Here is a 24,369-nt window from a genome sequence, read left to right on the forward strand (position 1 = left end):
CTCGAACGAAAAACGAATTCTTTCTTTAAAACCTTTTCTCGTCCTTTTAAATAAAATATGTTTAGGTTTAACGTCGAAAATCAGACACCAAATGGAACGATGTTCACATATAGGCTTAAAATACAATAAAAATCAATCTAACAGCATGAACTATAGTAAACAGCGACAAAATCATTAAGGCAGGTCTATTTGTCAGCGCATTAGGGCCATTATTAATTCAAACTGGGCTAGATTTAAGCACCCACACTGTTTATGCGTTTTAATGTATTAATTACACGGTAACAGCCCAAACAGCATTAAGTTTTCCTGTGTTTCATGTTTTAAATATATGGTAACAGCGCAAACACACTGACAAAAATGGCTCTGAATTTACGATTCAAATGTGTGAAGTGGTTGCAAATGAATAAAACGTATTACATGAACACAATTACTACTAACAGAAGCCAGTTTATAAAAAGCAATAGTTAATGTAATATATTTTATTTGTGTGTAACCACCACTTGAATCATGAACCATTTTTCAGTGCAGCACAACTAAGTTGGGCATTCTCATGAATCAAAACGGAAAAAGAAGACATTTAGCAATTCATTTATAAAGCACAGCGTTGTCCTACGGCTGAGGATCACAACAAAGACATCAAAGAACCCGTTTTACAGTAAGAAAATATACTTTATATATGTTTTTTGTATTTGTTTTTCATATAGGCTTTGTATAGGCGTGTCCTATTGGACACAGACTAAAATAAACATTTTTAAAAAAGGTATTTTGGCAGAGAGTCCAGCTCATCCAATCTTAAACACCTTTGACACGTTATACAGTCCTTTCGTGTTCGGTCCCCAGGTGTGTGACCCCAAGGCACCAGGAGCTGCAGGGCCCAGGAGTGAGAGTTGGGGGACATGGCACAGGCTTTCCACCACAGTTACACAACATTCATGGCCTTACCACGCATAGCTTACTATCTGGATAGGAAAGGAATATTTTCTGGGATATTTCATTTTCCATAATCTCACTGCAAAATCTTTTTTAGATCAATAAAGTTGAAGAAGTCCATGTCTCCTTAAATGTGGTTCTAAGAAAACAAAACAGGCGGTGCATTCCAGCGTACCAGAGGAAAGGAGGTTAAAAAAAGAAATACATAGGATCAAAATTCAACATCAGTAACATTCTTTTTTCGTAAACAGCTTGTGCAAAATATCTTACAATGATTAATTTACATTGCCCGTCAAAGGCCTGGAAATAAATCACTTCTGTAGAAAAAATATATGGGATATTGAGACGTGAGGCACACTTAAGATCGTATAAAAACACAGCATAACCTTCATAAGACCTTTGGCATAAAATTACCTCAGCAATTGTGGAGGAGGTTGGTGAAGGCTGGGGGTTTAAAAGCTCGACTTCAAAAAGTCACCCGAGCTTCCATAAAAGTGACAATGTGATGCCGCGTGACATCAAAGGCACTCCGTGACAACCATGAAACGTCTCCAAAAACATCTTGGGAACACTGCGTCCTGTGACAAGGCAGTGGCAGCGTAGTGGGAATGCCGTGGAAAGGTTCGAGCGTGGCTGTTTGAGTGGGCTGGGCAGTCGTCTCACAGTTTTGATCAGCGTCACACTCCAGCCGCTGCCTGCCCTTAAGTCACAGCTGCTTAAGTCGTTTTGGACCCCTCAATATGCACACATGCACACACACATGCGCACACACACACACACATAGCCCTTACTCAGCATTACGACTGAACTGAACAGACTTAACTTCATGCAATTATACTTATGCTAAATATGCACTCTCTCACTGAATGGACACGGGCAGTGCTGTCAGTGCTGGCGTTTGGTCCCACTGTGGACATAAGGCACACACACTCTGCTGAGCAGGATCTCAGAATACACTTGGTTCACTGCTCCCTTCACATGGTAGGATATGGAGGGTAGAGACCACAGCTCTTGCTGCTGCGCAGATGCCGGCCGTGTGCCAGTGTCACTTACACTCTCTCCGGCAGGCCTTACTATCTGCTGTCTCCGGTGGGCCGGAACTGTGGAAATCGACGGTTTACGAACCTGTGAAGGACACATCGACAATATTGTATGAGGGTTAACCCCATTTCACATTACTAACTCCCCTGTTCTGGAGGTCCCTGTGCATTTTTTCTTGTTTGTATGTGTTTGTAGGTGAAGATTTCTAAAAGTGTTCTTATTTTGTTTAAATGGTCATTTTTATTGTGACACTTGCACAAAATGTTTTGATATCAAGAAAGCTGCAGTTTTGCTGTCAGTTTTTATCTCAGCATGGCCGTCTTTGTGGAGAGCTAAGAAGTTTCCACAGCAGGGGGTTCCTCCCCTCCTCTTTCACCCCTTAATGCTCGCTAGCACATCAACTCAGAGTCAGAACATTTCACACAAGGAGAGACAACAGTGTCCTAGTTAATCTGATAACAGAGTTACAGGGGACAAATATTTTATTTGACTATATTCATTAAAAATATTCAGGTTGATTTCCCTTCTACTTCCCTTCCCACTAGGGGGCCTGCAGAAAGTGGGTGATGGACTCAACTAGTACATAATGGTCTTAAGTCCATGTCAACATGGTTTCAAATGTTTAATTTTTTGTTGTACTAGTAAGGATAAGCTGCAGAAAAGGCATTAACAGTATTATATTTAAAGAATATAGATAAATGAAAACAATTTTATGATGAAGGCTCCAAAAATTCCAAGCTGCTAGGGGTGTGTCAGAGCAAATAATGATTGACAGTGGTGTCTCCCAGGCAACGTAAAACAACCCAACGCCAGTGTCAGTGGTAAGCAACACCGTCTATCAATGTGGTTCACTACACGTTTGAGCTCAGTAAAGTCAGTAATGTCCATATCTGGTAATATATGTTAGCTAATATATGCTAATGCAGTGTAGCAGGACATACATTTCCAGAATCCCCACACATCTGTACACTTAGTATACATTAACATTACAGCCCTAAATACATTGGGTCAATTCTCAAGTTCATGACTTGCTTCATTGTCAGTGTTAAAGTCCTTTTAGGATTAGTTCTTGGAGTAGTGCTACAATGTCTACAATCAAAACTGCCCCATTGTGTGACAGACTGAAGTGCAAATATGTTTTTTAAAGTCATAAATCCTTGTGGATTCTCAGAATACTTTGTATCGGTTTGGCGTCCACTGTTTGTACAGTTTTGAAATATGCTTTGGATAAGAGCGTCTGCTAAATGAATAAAAGTAATTGCAAATGTGTGGTACTGGTAAACATTTAAGAGTCGCCAAATGCACGAGTGACACCATGTACTCCCTGTAGCATCTGCTTGATGACAAGGGATAATGCTCGCACTTATGACCTCGCCTCCCCAGAAAGTAAAGCTTCTCTCTATCTGGAGGTGCTGTGAGTCTGGGCAATTTAAAATCCAAGGCCAGTCTGAAAGTGCAGTTCTTCATGCAGAAATAGCTTCCTTTAAACATCTAGAATTATCAATGTCACTTTGCTATACATTTGATTCACAGTACATAATTATGTTTTTGTAATTACTTAAGTAACTACAAAATTGGTCTCAAAATAAATTACATTTACATTTCATGTACATTATGCATAAAAGCATTGAGTCTGGACTTCCAACATTTTGGTATTTGTTTCAATGTCAAAATATGAAAAACATGGAAAATACCTGAAGGATGTATTTCCTTTCAGCAAAAAAGTGACTATGCACAACAACTTTTAACAAATTAAAAATATTTTACCATAGCTCTTCTTCTACTTACAAACACAAACATATTATAGATTAAAACTTTATCATCCGCACTTCAGATAAAATTTCTCTGCTTGTTTCAGTGAGCCACAAGTGAGAAACAATTAACCAAAATGTAGAAAGAAAAGTTTCAAGGTATATACGCCATGGGAGACCAATCAGCTTCTTTAAAGTCTCTGTATAAACCATGTGGTAGTTCAGATGGGTTAGATGTGGTCTAACTGTGCTCGGTTAGAGTGTTGTGTTCTTCTGTTTAAGTGAGCCTGTGCGCCATTTTTACAGATCCATATGGAAGCAAAATGCAACCACTTCACACATACTGCACCTCCCTCATCTGCACCCAACCTGCTCTTTACTACCTAATAAACTGCTGCCTAATTGCTAATTACTCATTAACTGATCTAATGGCCAATTTATAGGCGAATAAAAAAACAGCACGGCTGCTCTTTAAAATGAGATTTACTAGGCAGTAAGGGCAGGCTGTGTTTCTAAGGAATCCCTGTGTACGAATTGAAGGGTTTGGACTGAGTGCTTGGAGGAACAGCGTCATTCTTACTCACATACACACACATAGGCAAAACAATGGGGACTGGAATGATGCCTGGCCTCAAATTCCAGGAAAGTTGGGTTTAGGCTCAAAGATGGTGAGTCAGTGAGTGTGTCGACTGGATGGTAAATGCAGCCCATAATTCTATAATTACAGAAACAAATTCACAGCATTAGCACAGAGACCATGCTTCTCTGCTGCCGCTGTGTATTTTGGCTCCTTATGTTTCGCACACCACTGGAAGAGATTAATATAATAACCCCAGCAACATAACATCAGAGCGGTAATACACGGTGGTATTATTACTCTGAAGTCAAACCTCATAACAAGTTATATAAGTCAATTACACAGAATAACAGTTTAGTTTGTTTATATGACAATATGACCTGCTTGGCATGTTTGGCATATTGATATGCTACAGTTAATGTGCATAAAAAAGCATTGCTATTCTCACCATTCATTGACTTCTACAACATTACATTCTCAAGTTTTATGTAACCTTCAAATGTATAAACTTCTGCTCTACATTTCTGCCAGTTTTCAGGTCAATGTGCCATTGGGTTTACCTCATGAAAATGGCAGGCACAGCGCCCCTGCAGGAACTCTTTATAACGGCCCATGGTGATGCTGAAAGTGTCGATCGCTTCATACCCAAGGCGCTTGGCACTTTCCAGAATGTTCTTGTTTATGCCATACAGCTCCTGCACTCCAGACTACGGGTGGGAAGAGAATGTGATGTACTGCAGGTTTGTAAGAATTAAATACATTTAACCTTAAATTACTGAACATCTGAAACCCAAGCTATTACTCGTACTCCAAGATGAATTTTATCAAGGAAAAGGAGCCCTCTGCAGAGCTGATACCAGTTAGTATGATCTAATCTGCAATAATGCTAACTGGCCCCTTCATTCATACATTCGTAGCCATATTACATTCTTAGATGAAGTATCCCTTTAAGGAATCTCTTGCAAACTTCTTCAGCACTCACCAGAGAGAGAGAGCGAATGCCGTCCACTGTGAGATGGAAGCCCATTCCTAAAGACTTTACCACCACCATAATATTCTGTAGCTTCTCTCTAAGTAATAACAGAAAAAGTGGTTACATTTCATGACGGAAAGGAAAAGTCATATCCTTGTCATAAACCTTTCACTCAGCAGGTGGTGGTGAAGTTGGACAAGATAAAACCCAGTAAGACTTCATAACAACATAGAGAGCTACCTTAAGAAATGCTGTGAGTGACCCATTTGGATTTTTTTTCTGTTAATTTGTGCTTGTGCTTGAGAATTTTAATTGTCAGCATGCTTTAGCACAATCTGAATGAATTATTCTACTTAATTCCGGCACATTTCCACAAAACGTCTCCAGTTACAGCTAAAAACAATCTTGCACACATGGATCATTTCATATCAGTTTTTCTCTGTTTTTTAGTTTTCCAAAGGGGAACTTTTGCTTTTCATGACATTCTAATACATCTGTTAGTACAATACTTTACAGTTTTCAGGGCTCTTTCCAGCACTGTGAGTAAGACAAAGACGCAAACAACATCAAAGTGATACTGACTTAAATAATACAGCAATAACAATAACAATAACAAAAACTCATTTTTACTCTCATAAACTGTGAGTAGTGTGAATGTGTGTGTATGTGTGCATGTTACCTCTCCAGGACCTTCTGTATAGTCTTCAGATGGTCCAGGCTAAGCCACTGGACCCCTCCAACAACCAGAACTGTCTGAGGGGAGTTTTCCAGAGGTCGCGACCTGCCGTGGGTCAGAAGCCATAGCATGTCAAAGATCACATCCACATGTCAGCAGTAATCATCAAACCAGTGATGCTAATGAGCCATAATACAAAAGGAAGTAACTTTCAAAAGTAAAAACACACACACATATAGCAATACCTAATTATATAGTCGTACATACAGTTATATACAGGTGTAGAAGGATGAATCTTGTGGCCAAACTTTAGCTACATGAATTATTTCTTCCACTTGACTCTTCTCTTTTCTGCGTTTTTTTTGATAGTCATTATCATTATCCAAGTCTTTTTAACTGCTAACACTGCCACTGGTACTAAAGCTATGTTTTATCTGATTTGGCGAAATCTGTTTTGATGCATTTTTTTCAGTTTTCAACCAAACAGGCTCTGGATTTCATGCACTAGGGTGAAGAGTAGTTGCTTTGTTATTAATGGTGGATATTTGTGAGTGCAAATTTAGCTAGTCTGGTGGTTTGCTTAATGGTTAAAAAAAAATAAAATCTCCAAGCAAGTGACAACTTGGGCCCTAGGCCAAAATGTGAACTGTTGTGGCTAGGGGCGGTGAGCAACAGGCTATGTTGACCCTTGAATATATATAATCATATTAAAAACCTGGAACTATAGCAAGTGCAGGACTGCAAAAGTGAGAGCATAACAACACTATCATAACGCCCGCTGTCCTTTACAGTGACAATATTTCATGACAAACAGACCGATAGAAAGGGTGATAAATTACTTTGAATCTCGGTACATTAACTTACATTAAAGTTAGGTATGTTTTTTTCCTTCGCCTATGACGTTACCACTTTGCAGGTAGAAGATTTTCTTATGACGATGTATAAGGTATCGCTAACTTATTATTCTTTCCCTGCTGACTAAACAAGTCTTAACTGTGTTGTTATTCATGTTGTTCACTGCACTTCAACATCTTAACAGAAAAAAAAAATAAACCAGCTCCACAAAATCAGCATCTGTGTTGCATATCTTTCTCTTCTTGATGCCCACATCAGTAGCTGGTTGAGATCAGACAGGCACTGAGCCAGCAGCACCTCCTAAGCCACACTGATCCTTCATACACACACACACAGATACACTCACACACAGACACACACACACACACACCACACAAACACACACGCACACACACCAAAGCAGAGCCTAGCCACTTACATAGCCCACATCACAATGACACGCATACAGCCTCAGAGCCTGCGAACAAAGTTTTTGCCACTTCAGCCAGTCGCCAAACCAACACATTCACAGCTTGCGGGCTATCAGCATTCCCACAAACACATGGAAACAAACACTGCCTTTCCCTCGCATTGTATACACATGCAAACATAACCCACCCAAGACACATAGTAATTTCTCATGCAGGCATACTGACACTACTTAGTGTTGCTTAGCTCTGATATAATTAATTGAAGTAAAATGCAGATATATCAATTAGATTGCCATAGCTGATTGGTACAGAACTTTAACATAATGTGGAGGTTTTTTAAATGTTAAGTTTTTTAGATTTGTACTTTAAAGAATCTCTTGCATCTTTAAAGAACAACCTATTGAAAGCTTTGTTCAAGGACCTAATGTGGTTCTTCGGTGGTGTTGCTCCGAAGAACCCTTTTTCCTAAGTTACTGAATGTGTTGAATGATTAAAACTTATGTTATACTGACACAAAACAGTATATGAAAAATAGTAAATTAAGACACTTGAACCCAAAAAATTAACGATTACTCAAAATGAGTCATTAAAAAAGTGTGCAAATGCATGCGAGTTTAAGACGTTGATTTTATACTTGCAGGCCCCTCAGTTTAAGTACACTTCACACTAATAAACATTGGGCACTAGATTATGTAATGGAAGATATGTGAACATACGATAACAATGAAAAGTTTGAAATCATTGTTTTCAATAATATTTTGCTGAATCATGAATAACATGATTTCAGTACTCTTACTTATGACAGCTTCATAACATTTCATAACATTTCCAGGAATTTACAAATAATGAAGAGCTGTAGATAATTCCATAATATCCATAAAAGTAGCTGTATGACATTAATGATAAGGTCTAATAAAAATTAGAATTTGAAAAGTAGTGATAAAATCTCAAGGCAGCTAAGGTACTGAAAGAAAAATACTATAAATAGATAATTACTATATAACATACCATTAAAAATGTCTTGCTCCCAAAAAACTTGAAAAAACAACTAAATATATAACTAAACATAATATTGCAATATACACTGTATTTATATTTTTTATTGTTAATTGTTAATATTTAACAATTATAACTAATATTTAACCTTTTGGATGATACACACACACACACACACAGACAACACAAAGACAGACCTCTCTAAGAGCTGTTGCAGGGCTCTCTGGAAAGTGGGTCTCAGACTCTTGTGTAGCCAGAACTGTGGGTAGTAGGAGTAGCTGATGAGTGTTCTGCCTTGGTTCAGGTTGTGGTAGACGATGGTGTCATGGGCCTTGTCCCAGTCCTCCAACGTAGTGTTCACTCGCTCCATCAGATAGTACATCATCCCCCGGTTAGTAGAGTCACCGATGAACAGGACCTAAGGGACAACAGGAGTCAAAGCATCCCCTTTTAAAAAATATATAAATCGATGCACGTTTGCGTTTCTGTTAGTGTCATGTTGTATCTGTATTCTCTTAGAAGTCACACTTATTGCATACTTTTATATAAACTTCATTGTAGAATGACTGAGATACAGAGGGACTAATCTATCATAAAACGGTTAAAATGGTGCCTTACATCACATTACGTGTAAAAAATCTGAAAAGCTTAACATATCTTGTGGAAATTGGCCGGAGAGACAGAGAGGCATGAATGGTGATGGGGTGATGGACAAGGACGAATTTGCACTGCGAGCATAAGTCATCTCAGCAGCCTCAGCGTGTGCCAGACTGTGCACACATGCTATGTCACCATGACATCGGAGACAAACAGCACAGATCAAACTCAGAAACTCAAACACATACGTCTGCCGCCTCACAACCCTCTCCTCCAGCCTCTCTTTCTCAGTGTGCTGCCATGAATGAAGGAAATGAAGGATGAATGAAAGAGAAAAAAACTGATGGAATAAACAAGCATGGCATTGTAAGGGCTGCTGTGAGCCAGCGGAGATCACAGCTTCTTAGCGGCAGTTCACAAGGATTTGATAAGCTGGAAACGAGGTCTGGTGTGTGTGTGTGTGTGTGTGTGTGTGTGTGTGTGTGTGTGTGTATGTAAGAATGCCAGACTACATCACGAGGTCATGTGTATGTGTGTTGAGGGAGGATAAGTTGGCACAAGGAATGCCAGCCTAAATCACGAGTATGTGCCATGATCCATGGTAACAATGTGGTTGCAGGAAGATACAAACTTAAATGCAAGCATCTAAGTTTAACTGAACTGCACAGCTAGTCTTTAGATTTGGCTGAACTGGCACCAATAGGCAAGAGCCACCAAGCTGCCTTTGTGGTCATATTCCAAAGCAGCTTGGAATTGGGGCAGTTCAGTGAAATTCACAGTTTCTCCCTTCATTTTAAATATAGTCAACCAGGCACATAATTTTGGGTGTCTGAGGTTTGCTTCTTTAGCTTTTGAACTGAAGCTACAATGGAAGCTACAATTCTGAAGCTATAATGGAAGCTGATGAGCACCGATCAGCATCAAGCAAACTACATGCCTAAATCTTCACACACATATCTCAAACCATGCAGAGTTGTTAAGTTTATTCTTTGGGGTCGAGGGGGGTGGGTGTGTGGGGGGGGGGTGCTGGAGCCTATCACAGCAATCATTGTGATACACCCTGGACAGGTTGCCAGTCCATCGCAGGGCAGGAAATTGCCCAAGTAAGATTAAATAAACTGTTTACTGAAAAACTTGAGTAATTATTTGAATTACTTTTTTGTATATTAACAATCTGAAAATATTGCTATGTTGGCTTTGCTGTGTCATCGGAAATAAACTATATAAACAAAACTAAAGCAAAACATGACATGAGAAGAAAAGCTTTGAGTCCTGAGGCTGACCACAGTATGCTCTGCTAGTGCATATTGGCATCTTTCTGTGCACTGTGTAAAAGAGTTGCATTAAACTTTATGTCTTTCATGATTAGATGGTTATTTAAGGTTTCCTAGTTTCCAACAAAATAATCTCTGAAAAGTAAGGCATAGTTTGCTGTTGTTTCATTAATTTATTATTTGATTAACAGTCAAAATGATGAGTAGATTACTGATTTAAAATAATACATTTCAGTGACAGTCCTACTGCCCTTTAGCTCCCTGACTATTAGCTTACATAAAGTGGCTAGCACTTAAACATAGAAAACAGCTTTTCAATGTAATAAATAGCTGCCATACTTGTTTTTCTAAAACAACACAGCACCTGTTTTGCAAGGATTAGTTAACCAGTCAGCTGAGGTGAGGAAAGCGAAGATCTGGCAGCTGATAATACTGGCGTTTTCCTTAGTTTACTTGTTAACAAACGAAGATGACAAACTGGATAAAGTATGTTTCTTGTGTGAGCTAGTAACATTCTCCCCTTTCCTCCTCCACTACATTTCATGTCTCTGAACACACCGGGCTCTCTTCTAATTAAAAATGAAAGCGAAGTAGAAGCACTTTCATTACATGAATGAAATGAATGTATACATTTTATTACAAATGCACTTTATTACTCAAGTAAAAATAAACAAGAGTAGAGTAATGTAATTGTAATTTATTTTTTACCTCTGCCTGTGGGTTTTTTTTTTGGTGGTAGCCTCATTCTGAACCCTGGCCCTACATGTTATGCTAAAACTGATGTCCATGGTTAGTTATTTTGTATGTCAATCGAACGGCCTTTCCTATTAAAGTAGATGATTTTTGGCCATGGTAAGCAACAAAATGCAGTTCTGACAACAGCCAGAGGCCTGGCTTGCAGGAGCATTCAGGTAAAAGCTTGCTTTTTTTTGTTAGCTACATATTTTATAGCTTGTGTGCAAATATTAAAAACCAAAATGCTTTATTTTTTTGATGAACTACTGCTTTAAAACACTCTACATTTTCATGGTTTTTAATAGAAAAATAAAACAATGAACAGCTGTCAGTCTGTGTGTGTGTGTAAGTGTGTATCACAGCTGATCTTGTGACTCTTAAATCAGAAAGGGGGACTTTAAATGTCTGTAATGTGGATACAGAGCACAAGGCTACACACTTTGGATCTAAAACCTGCATCCTTGCTGACTTTAATGTGATAATTTATGAGGCCTCTTATAAAAGACAAAAGCACAGTGAGCTTTTCCGCTATTCACCATTGCAGCTGATCTGTGGAAAAAATTAACTTGCTCCACATCAGCAAGTAAACTACAAACAAGTAGCAGAGTACAACGAAAGAGAGATAACTTCACTCAGTACACTCAATTCTTCTTAACCTTCCTCTTTGTACTGACCCACTTCTTCTGTGTCTCTGTCTTGTCTTCACTCTACTCTCTTCTCCCTTGAACATATGCAGCATATGTACAACAATACTGTAGTAGCTGCAGTCTGGCATACAGAGAGGTTCTGAATCACACTGCTTTATCATCTGCAGTCAGACTGTAATGGTACAGCTTCACTTCAACAAGCTAATTTCACATCAAGTGGGGAAGCACCATTCATCTGGCCTGGTTTGTAGCTCATGGTCCTACCGGTACAACTCAACAGGAGAGACCTGGAACTTGGTAGAAGTCCTAAGTTTGAACACAGCTGAATGTATGTTTTTTTCATAATCCTGAAGACATTATTTTCTAAAGACTTATGTTTAAATGCTTTAAATTTGTTTCAAAGGCAAATCTAAATAGGAATGCTGATGTCTATATTTGAGTTTACTTCTAATATAAAAAATGACACTTAAAGCAAGTCAACAAGTAGGTTTCTTGTAGAAGTTTAGTGAAATTTTGCATTGAAAAATACCGTGCTACAATCATTATCATCCAAATTACTGTGTGGAATGCCTGTCCTCATTAAGAGGTTTCAGTCAATTAGCTGTTGTGAGGCAGGGTGGGTCAAAACAGCCCTCTTTGCTAGAAGACCAGTATTTCTGACTGTAGTACTGTAATTCCAGTCTAACTCTAATGTATTCATTCACAGTCTTGCCATCTTCAGTACTATTATAAAATGAGGAAATAAAGAAAAAGTACCTTTTGTCTCATACTGTACTAGTCAAAGATGCAAAAATGTAGATTTAGGTTAAGGCGCTAATGGCTTTTTGTAAATGTGTGCCAGCCTGTTCAATGAACAACTGACATTTATTGACAGTTCACTGTCTCACCTTCTTGTCCATCATACATGTCTGCAACAGGGGCTGCTCCAACACAGGGTGATAACAACTGTCTGGCTGCCAAGCAACTTCCCTCCAATCACATGTCCTGTTGTCCGAACAGCTTAAGCATGGCACCACCCAGCGCCCTGTGAACAGACATTCAGTAGCATAGTGAGCTCACTAAACCTTTTCAGTTGATGCAAGTACATTGCATTCAGTGTACTGACATCTGAACTGTAGATCCTCTCTAAATTTTATCTTCGTCCAGCTTTGCTAGACCCTATTACTGCTGGTACAGTGCAGATGAGGTCAAAAGACAGACCATTAACTCTTTAACCCAGCGTAAATTAACCATCTACAAAAAACTCTTGGGTTTCGGTATGTGAACAATGTTTTTAATAAGCTTTGAGGCAGCTGTGAGCCAATTAGGAAAAAATATTACCCACTATCACTCAGAATATCACACTGTGCATGGACAAGTTGGAATATAGGGGTAGAATGTACTCTGGTTGAACTTGAAGAGCTATATTAATCATTGCCAATGGAAAAAAGCAGAGGCATAACATGCACAAACCAGAGAAGAGAGAGAGAAAGTGAGAGAGAGAGAGAATAGCAAACACACCAAACACTGTGTTGATAAATGTGTTAGAAATGTATTGACATTACACTGATATTGTAGTAATACTGACAATATAATGAAATACCTGATACTGTATTAGGCTTTAAGTAAAAAGTTTAACATATTGCCAGTTAAACAAGTCTCCAGTTGGTTTTCACCAGAATTTAAATCAGATGCTTTTGCATAACGGGTCACTAAACAACCCTAAAAAGATGTTAGGTGAGAAGAGACTGCATTTCCAGAGTCTGCAATGCAGAGCAGAATGTCTGGGTTCACACTGAAAACACACGTAGAATACATTAGCTTTAAGGGTATCCATGGGTCGAAACTATACATCATTACTGAAAGCAGAAAAAAGATAATATCATCATAAAAGAATCTGCAGCACCTGTTCTGTCCTTAAGTGAGTTATGACCATCAGCCTAGCTAAGAGAAAGGGCTGTATATCAAGTGTGCCTTACTGAAGGGAGCTGTGTTGATATTAGTCTGTTAAAGAGAGGGGAGACTTGCACCAGCTCACCGGCCTCATCCCCTGAAGAGCAAGGTTGTGCTGTTGCCTGAGGTTTGCCTGAAGACTTCGGTCCAGCAATAGGCTCTAGGCCACAAGGCTGGTCAGGTCTGACCACCAAGCCACAGTCCTGCATACACACAAAAGAGAAAAAAAAAGATACGCTGAGAGAGAAAGAAAGAAAATAAATGCCTCCAAGTGAGATGAAAGCTAAACATAGGATGGCTGATGTTCTGCTGTTCTTCTGAGTGTTGTTGCTGTTCTGCTACTACAATGCTGTTCTGCTACTACAATGAAATGTAATCATGTGATAACATTTTTAATTATGTAGTTAGTTATACATTTAATTACATTCTATATCATCAGGTTCACAGCTGGATTTCCAATTTTTTTGAGTTTGTTGCAATGTCAAAAAAAGACAAAAACATGACAAAAATGTAAAAGATGGTTTTTAATTTAAGAAAGTGTGCACAAACGCATATTTTCATAAAATTAAAATCCTAACAAAATATCTCCTCTTCTAATTACAAACATAAACATGGCATTGACTGAAAGTTTAGAATCCCTTATTTTTAATGTAATTCTTCAGGTTTCTTCAAGAAGCTATGATTGAAAAATAATTAAAATACAATTAAGACCTGCTTTTGCTAGTGCTATACCGTGATACCTTTGACTTAGAAGGATTAAGCACCAAAGACATATAACTCTGGCTTCTGAATGAAAGTGAATGAGTCATCTCAAAGTAGACGTTTCCATGCATATTCTTCTATATTCTGTCTACTCTTTCATGTGGTGGTGGGTACCTCGTTTCCCTTTTTGGGCCAAATCAAAGCGCCGCCCGTCCCATTGCAGACTCTCCGACGGGCAGAGGTCAGAGATCAAACCAACCTAACGGCTGCGAGGGGGCCGGACTGCCCTCCGCAGGCTCTGGCAGGAGCCACCAGGTCTGGCTCCACTTCAGAGAGTGTGAGGCCCTGCTCCTACCCACCTCTTCCACCACCCCTTACCCCACTCTACACTTTACACAGGGGCTTCGCGTGGACACTTCACATTCCCCACCGGCTTGCTGCTGCTGTCGACAAAGTGCCACAAGACAACTTAACAGGGATTTTCTTGTTCGTACCTGCGGACGGTGCATCCGCGCAAACACAGGCGGACTTTTTGATTCGGCGTGGGGGCCGCATAAATCAGCCTGGAAAACCGGCTGCTACTTTTCTCCTGCCACACACCGCTCAGAAACCTCACAGCCTTGCGCCAAAGAAAAATGTTTGTAATTATGGCACCTTTAGAAGGGGGACCGGTTTTCTTTTCTCTGCTTTCCCCCACGTATGGATCTCCATGCATATAGGACTATATTTCATTTTGTGATTGTTTGGTGATGATCTGCTAATTCAAATTTTACACCATGGACAATAAAGCATATTTAGTTGAATTCAATTAATTTGTGGCATGTAGAGGGATTTAATGGATGCAAAGTGCTGTTTGAGGTAATACTCTTGTGCCAAGGCTGGTGACAGGTGTGAGAGTGTAGCAAGTGTTAGGAAGTTTTCCCATACACACTTTAGTGAAGGCAAAGGTTCTGCTTAGAACTTTTTTTATATAGTTTTATATAGAACCATTTCAGGTTTAAACAGGTCTTTGCATGGTGAAATGGTTCTTGAGATTGATGGAGAATGTGTTGCATATGGTTCTATATAAAATCTTTTTGAAAATGGTGCTATATAACTATAAAAAAGGGTTCTTCTATTGTTATATGCTTGCCATTGTAAAAATAGAATAACTTTATGGTGCTATACATATATATTCTACATAGAACCATATACAACACATTCTCCATAAATCTGAAGAACGATTTCACCATGCAAAGTACCATTTAGGCATGAAATAGTTCTATACAGAACCATATCTTCACTAAAGAATTTTTAAAGAATCGTCTTTTTTAAGGTGTATGAAAATGGTAACTTCATAGGAGAAGGAAAAAACAAACTTTACTTTTAATGTAAGTCAATGGAACCAGACTTTTTGTCCAAGTAATTTTGGGCCATTTATTTTGGTGCATTCATCATGAAATTTGCACACAGTGTAAAGAGTATTTTCAAATTATGTCAAAAACGGAAAAATGTCAAAAATTATGAGGTTTTGTTCTGACAGCAGCATACATATATTCTATGTAGTAGTAGATGTGTTTCAAAAATGTTATTGTGAATGCCCTTTAACATTTATCTAATTCAGAGAAATAAAGCTGGTATATACCATGGCTCCTATATCTGGTCCGGAGTACCGCTACTCTAGAAAAACATTACTGCTTTCATAAACAGACCCACTTCAACTCCACAAAGGCTTGTTAATGAGCTGATTAGACGGATCAGCTGGGCTACAGCAGGGACAAGTAAATGACGTAAATGTGGAGAACAGGGCAATTCCAGGACCAAGGTCCTGTTCACTGTTATACCACAGATATCAAATCATTATTATGTACTACGCAAACTTTGATATGAGAGAAAGCTGAACTGACATTATTTTGTGCAATCCATGTGCCTCATGCAACTCTTCTGCTCTCAGATTTTCCATCTCCTATGCACTGCTATATCTAAAGTGTGTGAATGTTTCAGCGCTGAAGGAGCCACTCAAGTCAGTTACAGCGGTCACGGTCCAAAAGAAACAGCGGCTTAATCTCCTGTGATCAAAGTGCTGGGCTAAAGCACGCAGATAGAGTTGTCCGGATTACTCCCCTGCATCCTCCATTAGATCATGCTCTCTGCGGCCTCCAAGGCACCTGCTATGGGACGGGCCCCAACAAAGCCCTCCACGCTCCTCAACGGCCTCTCCAGGCAGCTTTTATTCTCCCAAGACCAGCCTTCAAGAGAAAGCCCAGAGCTCTTACAAGAAAAGTCTGGCTCTTAAGAGCCAGACTGTGTTCTACCGAGCTGGTGTAAGAGGACAAAAGCACACTTCACCGAATGAAAGAGATGAAAACATACACTTTCTGTAACAACAGAAAAAAACTATTTGGTTGTAGATATGCATATAAATGATGGTAATATGGCTATCCTGTGCAACTTTTGGTAATCAGTATGAAGCAACATGCAACACCAGCAGACAAGTACATCAAGTACAACACTATAATAAATTCCACTGTGACCTACATAATAAGCCATGCAAACAGTAAGTACTCAAAATAAGACGAGAAGTACAAAACAACAGTCAATGACAGAGGAGACAAATAGTCTTTTGCAGCAAAGACTACTGCATACTTATTATTCAATGATGCAAACTGTTAACTTACTCCTAGCAGATTGCAGACAGAGTATAGAAAGTCCCCAGCCACTTTTGCCCCCAGACTGCACAAGGGCCCTTTTAGTTGGTGTGTATAATAATTGTAGTTTATATTTCCTCCACTATTCTTCAACATCTGTTTCAGTGAGGTGAGGCTTCAGCCTCATCCCAGTGATAGAGCTTGTGTGTCATCCTGAGTTCATCGAAATTCATTGCTCTTGAGCGTACCCTCAAATGCAGTACTAACTGCCTGTGGTCCTGCTCAGTAACTCCACTCCAATAAACCGTTCATTATGTGTCACATTCCATAATGTGGTTAGTGTAATTTTCATTATTGTAAAAGACAGGGATTCATACAAGACTCACGAGAGCTCCTAAACAGAGTTATAACTAATTCTGAATAGTGATTAAAGAGTGTAAGGAGTAATGCCATGACCTTGCATGCTGGCAACTGGGGTTTGTATACACGCACAGACAGTAGCACTTATGTTTTTAGCTGCCTTTAGAAAAACTCTTAATACTTTGTTTGGTTTTACCTGAAACATGATTACACTGTCCCTCTTCATAAGAGTGACTGCAATATACTATAAATTAAATTAAATTAATGCTCATATTGCTCTTTTTCCCCTTTAGCCCCTACCACCCAAATATCTGTACACGTCTGATAATAGGCACAATGTCTCATAAGTGGAGATAACGTGATAAAAAGACTGTAAATAGATAATTTCACTATATTGCTTCTTATTCAATAACTTTATATATTGAATATCTTTTGGTTCTTCCATAGTATATAAGTTATCATACAGGTATTATCTATAAAATAAAATATAATATTATTGTCTATAAAATAACAAAAATGAATAATTTGACAAGTGATTTCAAATTTTGGGTAGTGTACACACATGAGATTATGAACTGCCAGTCTTGATGTACACAAAGAAAATGCTTCCATCTCAAGTGAGTTTTCCTGCACAGGATACAAGCAGAGGGTGGACCTCTACACAAGAGTGCCAGAGGAAAGAAAAAAAAACTGAGAGAAAAAAAGCATGACAAATGGTGAAATGTTGGACTGACTGCAAAAGATAGCTAGCATTTTTTTATGCACATTAAAAAAAACACATAAAACACCCAACACATTTTTCTGAAAGTCTTGGCATTTTTCAACCAGACAACACAACAAATGTTTGCTTTACTGGACTTAAAAATAAAAAATAAAGCCAGACCAAATACATATCAGTCTCTCTTGGCTCCTGCTGTGATATTTGACTGATTTCATCAGCTAAGCTGAGACAAGTGGTGCTCCCGGCTATTTGCGAGGCTCTGAATTCGATTATGCTAACAGAGATTGAATTATACGTCTGCTGCTAGCTTCCAAGTTCCCAACCGATATGGCCCGGATAGATAAAGACATAGAAGTAGCGTTACAGAAATACTGCTAATCACGTCTGTCTTAATAGATCAGCCTGCCGTTTAATTAATGTGAGGACTAAGCTGGGTGACGAATGGGTGACCAATACTGCCATCTGACTGTGGCAGGTGCATGGCCTCCATTTAAGTCCATCTGTGGTCACTCGTACGCAGCCTTTGTTGTGACAGATTGAAGTGGCCTCACAAAGAGAATTCCATGTAATCCTATGGAAATAGGATTAGATAAGATGCAAGGCTGTAATCTTAGGCAATAGTTAAGTTTATAGCTAATCCCAAACTCTATAGAGTTCTTCTAAAAGAGAGTAGCTGGAGAAAAATTGGCAGCAATTTGCAACAGTTTGCCATTCTTTACTCAGGGAAAAAAGTGGAGAGAAAGAGAGTAGATCAGCTTTCTTTGTAACAGTTTCAATGTGTTTTATGTGGCTGAGGGACTGGACGCTGTCCATTTTAGAACATGGTCTGGATAGATCAAAAGAGGAAAAGAGGAAGGAAGTAGAAAGATTTAAACAGAAAAAAACAAAAAACATCAAAATCATGGTTAAAATATGTCAGGGCATGTGAATTAGAATGACTGTCAAAAAAGAAAGGCAGAAACTCAGAGAATAAACTACGATGAAGATAGATCAGTGGCATCCTAACATTCTTTATATGCCTCTTGCACACAGACAACTTTTTTTAAACATGTGGGCTTCACCTGTTGAATGACAACTTTGGACTCAAAGCCAAAATGCCTCTTTCATTGGGTACTGGCTAGTAGCTTCTACAGCCCATTGCAGGCAGAAATCCAAAAAGATAAAAATAACAAACAGAAGGAAAAGTAACACATAAGGTCTTTGTACTTTACAGACAATGTTTCTGTAAGTTCTATTTCTCTTCAAGTGTATCATTCATATGCAGTAATATTTTCAGTAGTGGTACTATCTGCATGTTTATGAGTTACTTTACTACATTAGCTTCACTAAGTTCATACATGTAGGCTTATAAACATGTCTTGTATAGGCTTATTCCAGTATTTATGTAACCCTGTGTTGGCCTTCTGAAAAGTTTGCTTACAATGAGTAGTGTGGACAAACATACTAATAAAATTCAAAGAAAAGTGCTTCTACTGTTTTAGCTATGCAACGTACAGTTATCATTTTTTTTTTATAAATAACTATGTCATCTCTCTACATATCTCTACAGTATGTCTATTTGAGATAATTAACAACATGGTTTGAGGAAAATGTGAGCTGATGTAGGCCCTATTCAAGCTAGGTAGGTGCTGTAATTTGAGTGATTATGGATGAGATCTGTGATTTTAATTCATTATGAATCTGCAACGTCTGTAGTTTTCTATATAGTTTTACAAGTCTGCTGAGTCATAATTCTGGAGCGAAAGACCATCTATAATTCATCAAACTCTGAGCTCCTTCAGTAATAGCAGTCCTCACGGTAATGTAATAACACTGGATGTAAGACTTTGGAGCAGAAGAGAAAAAGGGAAAGCATCACTATTACAAACTTCATTACATCCTTTCTCTGGTAAAACAAATTCAGCTCAAACAGGACACAGAGTATAAGTTTCTACTGCTTGTTAGCTACATTAGCCTCATAGCTCTAATGCAAAACTAAAGAAACAAACTTTGGACACAGAACGTTCGCTGACCAGCAACATCTGATTTTTCACTTTTAAGAAATAAGAAGCTTTGAGTTGTTATCTTGCTGAATTGAACATAATCTGTCTGCAATTCTGTGTAAAGACAGTCACACAATACACTTACTGTGGGTTTGGTGCAGGTGCATCTGAACTACACATGTACAGGTTTGCAATGTGTTCATGGCACCGTATCAGCCTGTGATCTCATTCTCACCGAATTCCCAAACAGGCTGAGGAATTCCAGGGCAAGGCACGCACCCAGAAAATCAGTCAAAACCCACACACGAGAGGGAAGATGAAGGAGAGAGGATACAGACTGAACATATGCGCTCACAAGTTACATGCATATTGTGACTGTTGTAAGAAAACCTTAAAGAAAACATGAAAAGGAAAATATTTTGACCTTTTTTGTTGGTCCATTCTTCATAAAACAGCAACACAATGAAAATGAGATTTGGTGCTTTCTCTCTTTCAGGCCTCTGCTTACCAAGTACATACTATTTGCACTATCCAATGTTTGAATCCTTGTTGTACATACATGCATACACATGGATTCAATCACCTGTAGCAGACGGAAGCCAAACATCCCCCTACCACCGTGTTGCACATACTTGTTTAAGGTCAAGTGGAGAGGGTTTTTGCTTTCTCCTGAGCTGCTCCCACTTAGATCTCTATTAGAGGTGAGAGAGCAATTGCTGCCAGCTATACCCCATATGGAAGTAAGAAGATAACTGCACAGACCTGGCCAGATCAACTCTCATACACACAATACATGCACAAATGCGCTTGTACGTGTGCATGCATAAGCTCTTTTCTTTCTTTCTCTCTTTCACACACATACACACAGATGCATTCACAGACACTTTCATAACTGCAGCGCAAGTACAGCACTCAGAGCAAAGTAGTGAGATTCATAGCAAGGGATGAACTGCAGAGGAGGAGTATGAGCCTCGGGAGCTACTGCACACGCATATCTACGATCTGTACGATGAGGTAATTGTTACACAATCACTCAGGTTGAAAGAAAGACAGATTCTTCTAGACGCAGTTAGGGCCAAACTGCTGCTATGCTTACATCTATCTGCTGCAAAGTAGCTCTCAACGCCTTGACAGCATTGATAGTGATATCATACAGGGTTCGAACATGCATGTACAGCAAAGAAGACTGTAATACTGTAGTGGCAGGTTTTAAGACAATGATTACCACTGCAATCGCTTTACAGGTCAGGATGAAAGCTGACAGATGCTGACCGATCACCCAAAAGGGTCAAATGCTGTGACCTCCTATTGCATCATGAGCCTGTAGAGTCCAATCTCAGGGCAGATCAAAGCATGTTTGGGCAGATTTGGAGCGTGCAGATTTGAGCTGTCCTTTAGCTGTTTTGCAGTTTGAAACTAAAGCTATCTGTTTGACAGCGACTGTCTGAGCTGATTTGACGCCTAATGAAATGAAAGCAAATGCATCCAGAACACAGTCAGCTTACATTAGCTGCTTTAAACAGTCAAATATGCAACAACACACAGACTGAGTTAAGAGCTAATCAAATAGGGGTACAGCGTATAGGTGGTTGATTTTATCCTCAATTTTTGTGTTCACAATATTTTTCATATTTTATTAAAATATACATGAATAATTCTACTGAACTGGTAGTTGAAAACATATTTCTGACTTTCAACTGACTATGACTTCAGACTGAAATCCTTTTGCTTTTGCCTTAATTATGCTTATTTTATTTAAATAAATGATTAAACATTCCATTTTGTCACTACCAATGAATACGTGCCACTAAAAAGTGGTAGCTAATTTTGAACATAAAAATTTTATTATTTTCACGAGTTGAAATGTAGGGGTTTGGGTTTGGGGCAGCCACCTCCTGATGATTTGCTATATATTTCGCTTATTCCTATCTCAATTAATGCCTTCAGTTTAAACAGATCATAACACAATCCTTGCAAATATCTAAGGTCTAAATACTTTTCTTTTTACTGTGGAACCACATACATTTATTTTTACAAATTTGGAAAAGAACAGCTCAAGTTGATTGATATCCTATATGAAACATGATCATTGTCCACTAGCCTAGTTTTAAGAAAAAATTAGCAACGTATTAAATTTGTTTCAGCCACGTAACAAACATGTTTACTTCATGAAACTATATATTTTAGATCTTCATGTTCCCACTCGCCCTGCGATGGACTGTCGACCTGTCCAGGGTGTATCCTGCCTTCCGCCCAATGACAGCTGGGATAGGCTCCAGCACCCCACCGCGACCCAGAAGGATAAGCGGTTTAATTGATGTATGTATGTATGTATGTATGTTCCCACTTGATGATTATGTTCCCACTTGATGATTTATGATTATGACGAATTACAAGATTGTTTCGACCAATATAATTTGTTAGTTTGATAACAAATGTCTTCACTCATCCAAACTCCTGTAGAAACACTAATCTGAAACTGTAATTGGTGAAGATGTTCACAGCATACATAAAAAACAATTTATTGTACAGCCCTACTGCTTATGTGTACTGTTGATTCACATATGTAAATGGATTTATTTACATAATGTTTCTAAGCGTGTAGTAGAACCACGGTGGCTGACAGATGACACAACTTGTGCATCACTGTGAAAACATATGTCCCTCATCAGTGATTTTCTTCTGGGAAAGGCCATACCAGTGTTTATCCTTGTTCTCTGCCATTGTCTGTCCTAATTTTGTTTTGCTTCTTCATGTTCTCTCTTCTTTAGTGATAAGGATTCATCCTCCCATGCTTTTTCTTGTGCTAAATAATAAGTATGATCCACCATTTCTCAAAATGTGGGTTCTCAAACTTCCCACAACACAAAATGGTTAGCCAGCACCAGTAACAACCACTGATTTTTCTTTTACCTTCGTTTTCGAACCGGTGCTATACATACATACATACATCATCTAAACCGCTTATCCTTCTGGGTCGCGGGGGGTTGCTGGAGCCTATCCCAGCTGTCATTGGGCGGAAGGCAGGATACACCCTGGACAGGTCGCCAGTCCATCGCAGGGCAGACAGACAGACATACACATTCACACACTCACTCACACCTAGGGGCAATTTTAGCATGTCCAATTGGTCTGGCTGCATGTCTTTGGACTGTGGGAGGAAACCGGAGTACCCGGAGGAAACCCACGCAGACACGGGGAACCGGTGCTATAGTGTCATCAAATTTAAGCTGCCGCTTCAATGTAAAAATGCGAAAAGAACTCTCTAGAGCCAGTGTTTGGTTTGTCCATTCTGGGCTACTGTAGAGACGTGGTGGCGCCTCTGTTGGAAGAGGATCCACTCCCTATGTAAATCTGAAGGGCTCATTCTAAATTTTTGTTTATAGATCCCCCTAAATCTTACACACTGCACCTTTGACGGTTAAAGCACATGTGTTACACTCCGTCATTCACACTAACAAAATGACATGAAATTATATTTATGAGCTCATAGTTTGATGTGACATAATAGTAGCTAATTACCCTAATATTTGGGCTTCTTGGTTCTTCTAGCAGTGTTGGTTCAATCAGTGTTGGTATATCTGAAAGCATGTCTGATTTTCACAAAACAATATATTTTTATGGTATCTTTTGGTGTGACAGAATGTCTCATTGTGTTACAAAGAAAAAAGTAGGGAGTAAAAGTTTTGATAAATTCCTCAGAAAAGTATTCAACACAAGAAATAACTTTAATTTCTATTAATGTTTGAAATAATTAGCACAAATACAACCCAAACATTTATTAAACAGTCTAGAAGTTTATAAATATTTTTTTCTCTCTGGATTTGAGCTACTCATACATCTGCATTTACCATACATAGGCCTCATGAACCAAATTCTCTCTCACTTACTCTCTTCCTATACTCTACTCTGTCTATACTGGTATCCAGGTATTGATGTCACATAACAATACTAATTGTTTGTTATAGCAGCATTGATTTATAACTACACTTAAATAACTGCAGATGTCATTTTCTGGGTGCTTCAGATTGGAAAAATGACATTCAAAATGAATAAAAATTAAATATACAATCAAATCAAAACCAACTTTCTCAGGTTTGCAGGACATTATTACAGCACAGAGTACTACAGAATAGAGTACCTGGGGGGCATGGATTTCATTAACTCTATTAACACAAACCTATCATCTGATAGCATGACATATTTGGAAAATATTGTGGATATTGTAGGTGCTGCCCAGCACTAATTTCACACAAACACACACACACTAAACTAAAAAACACAGCTTCTTTAAAATGAAGTGATCTCCTCACTCTCTCTCAGCAGGAGGGTAGTAACAAAAACAGTCCACACACACACACACACACACACACAGACACACACACACACACACACACACACACACACACAGACACACACACACACACACACACACACACGCACGCACACACACACACTAAACTAAAAAACAGCTTGTTTAAAATGAAGTGATCTCCTCACTCTCTCTCAGCAGGAGAGTAGTAGCAAAAACAGTCCACACACACACACACACACACACACACAGACAAACACACATACACTCA

General features: G+C 38.8%; 1 protein-coding gene across 2 annotated transcripts in view; it reads right to left on the reverse strand.

Moving 5' to 3' along the window:
- Positions 1 to 651: 651 nt before the first annotated feature.
- The window catches only part of cped1 (cadherin-like and PC-esterase domain containing 1), an 88,070-nt gene continuing 64,352 nt past the window's right edge, over positions 652 to 24,369 (reverse strand). For both annotated transcript variants that reach the window (XM_036563820.1, XM_036563819.1), the window contains exons 15-21: positions 13,480 to 13,597; positions 12,350 to 12,486; positions 8,407 to 8,627; positions 5,952 to 6,053; positions 5,282 to 5,369; positions 4,860 to 5,006; positions 652 to 2,055 (exon numbers count right to left, since the gene is read on the reverse strand). In XM_036563820.1, coding sequence (XP_036419713.1) covers positions 1,816 to 2,055; positions 4,860 to 5,006; positions 5,282 to 5,369; positions 5,952 to 6,053; positions 8,407 to 8,627; positions 12,350 to 12,486; positions 13,480 to 13,597 — 1,053 coding nt within the window. In that variant the 3' untranslated portion in view covers positions 652 to 1,815. The remainder of the gene's footprint in view (positions 2,056 to 4,859; positions 5,007 to 5,281; positions 5,370 to 5,951; positions 6,054 to 8,406; positions 8,628 to 12,349; positions 12,487 to 13,479; positions 13,598 to 24,369) is intronic.

Source organism: Colossoma macropomum, unplaced genomic scaffold, assembly GCF_904425465.1.
Source record: "Colossoma macropomum unplaced genomic scaffold, Colossoma_macropomum, whole genome shotgun sequence".
Taxonomy (NCBI): Eukaryota; Metazoa; Chordata; class Actinopteri; order Characiformes; family Serrasalmidae; genus Colossoma; species Colossoma macropomum.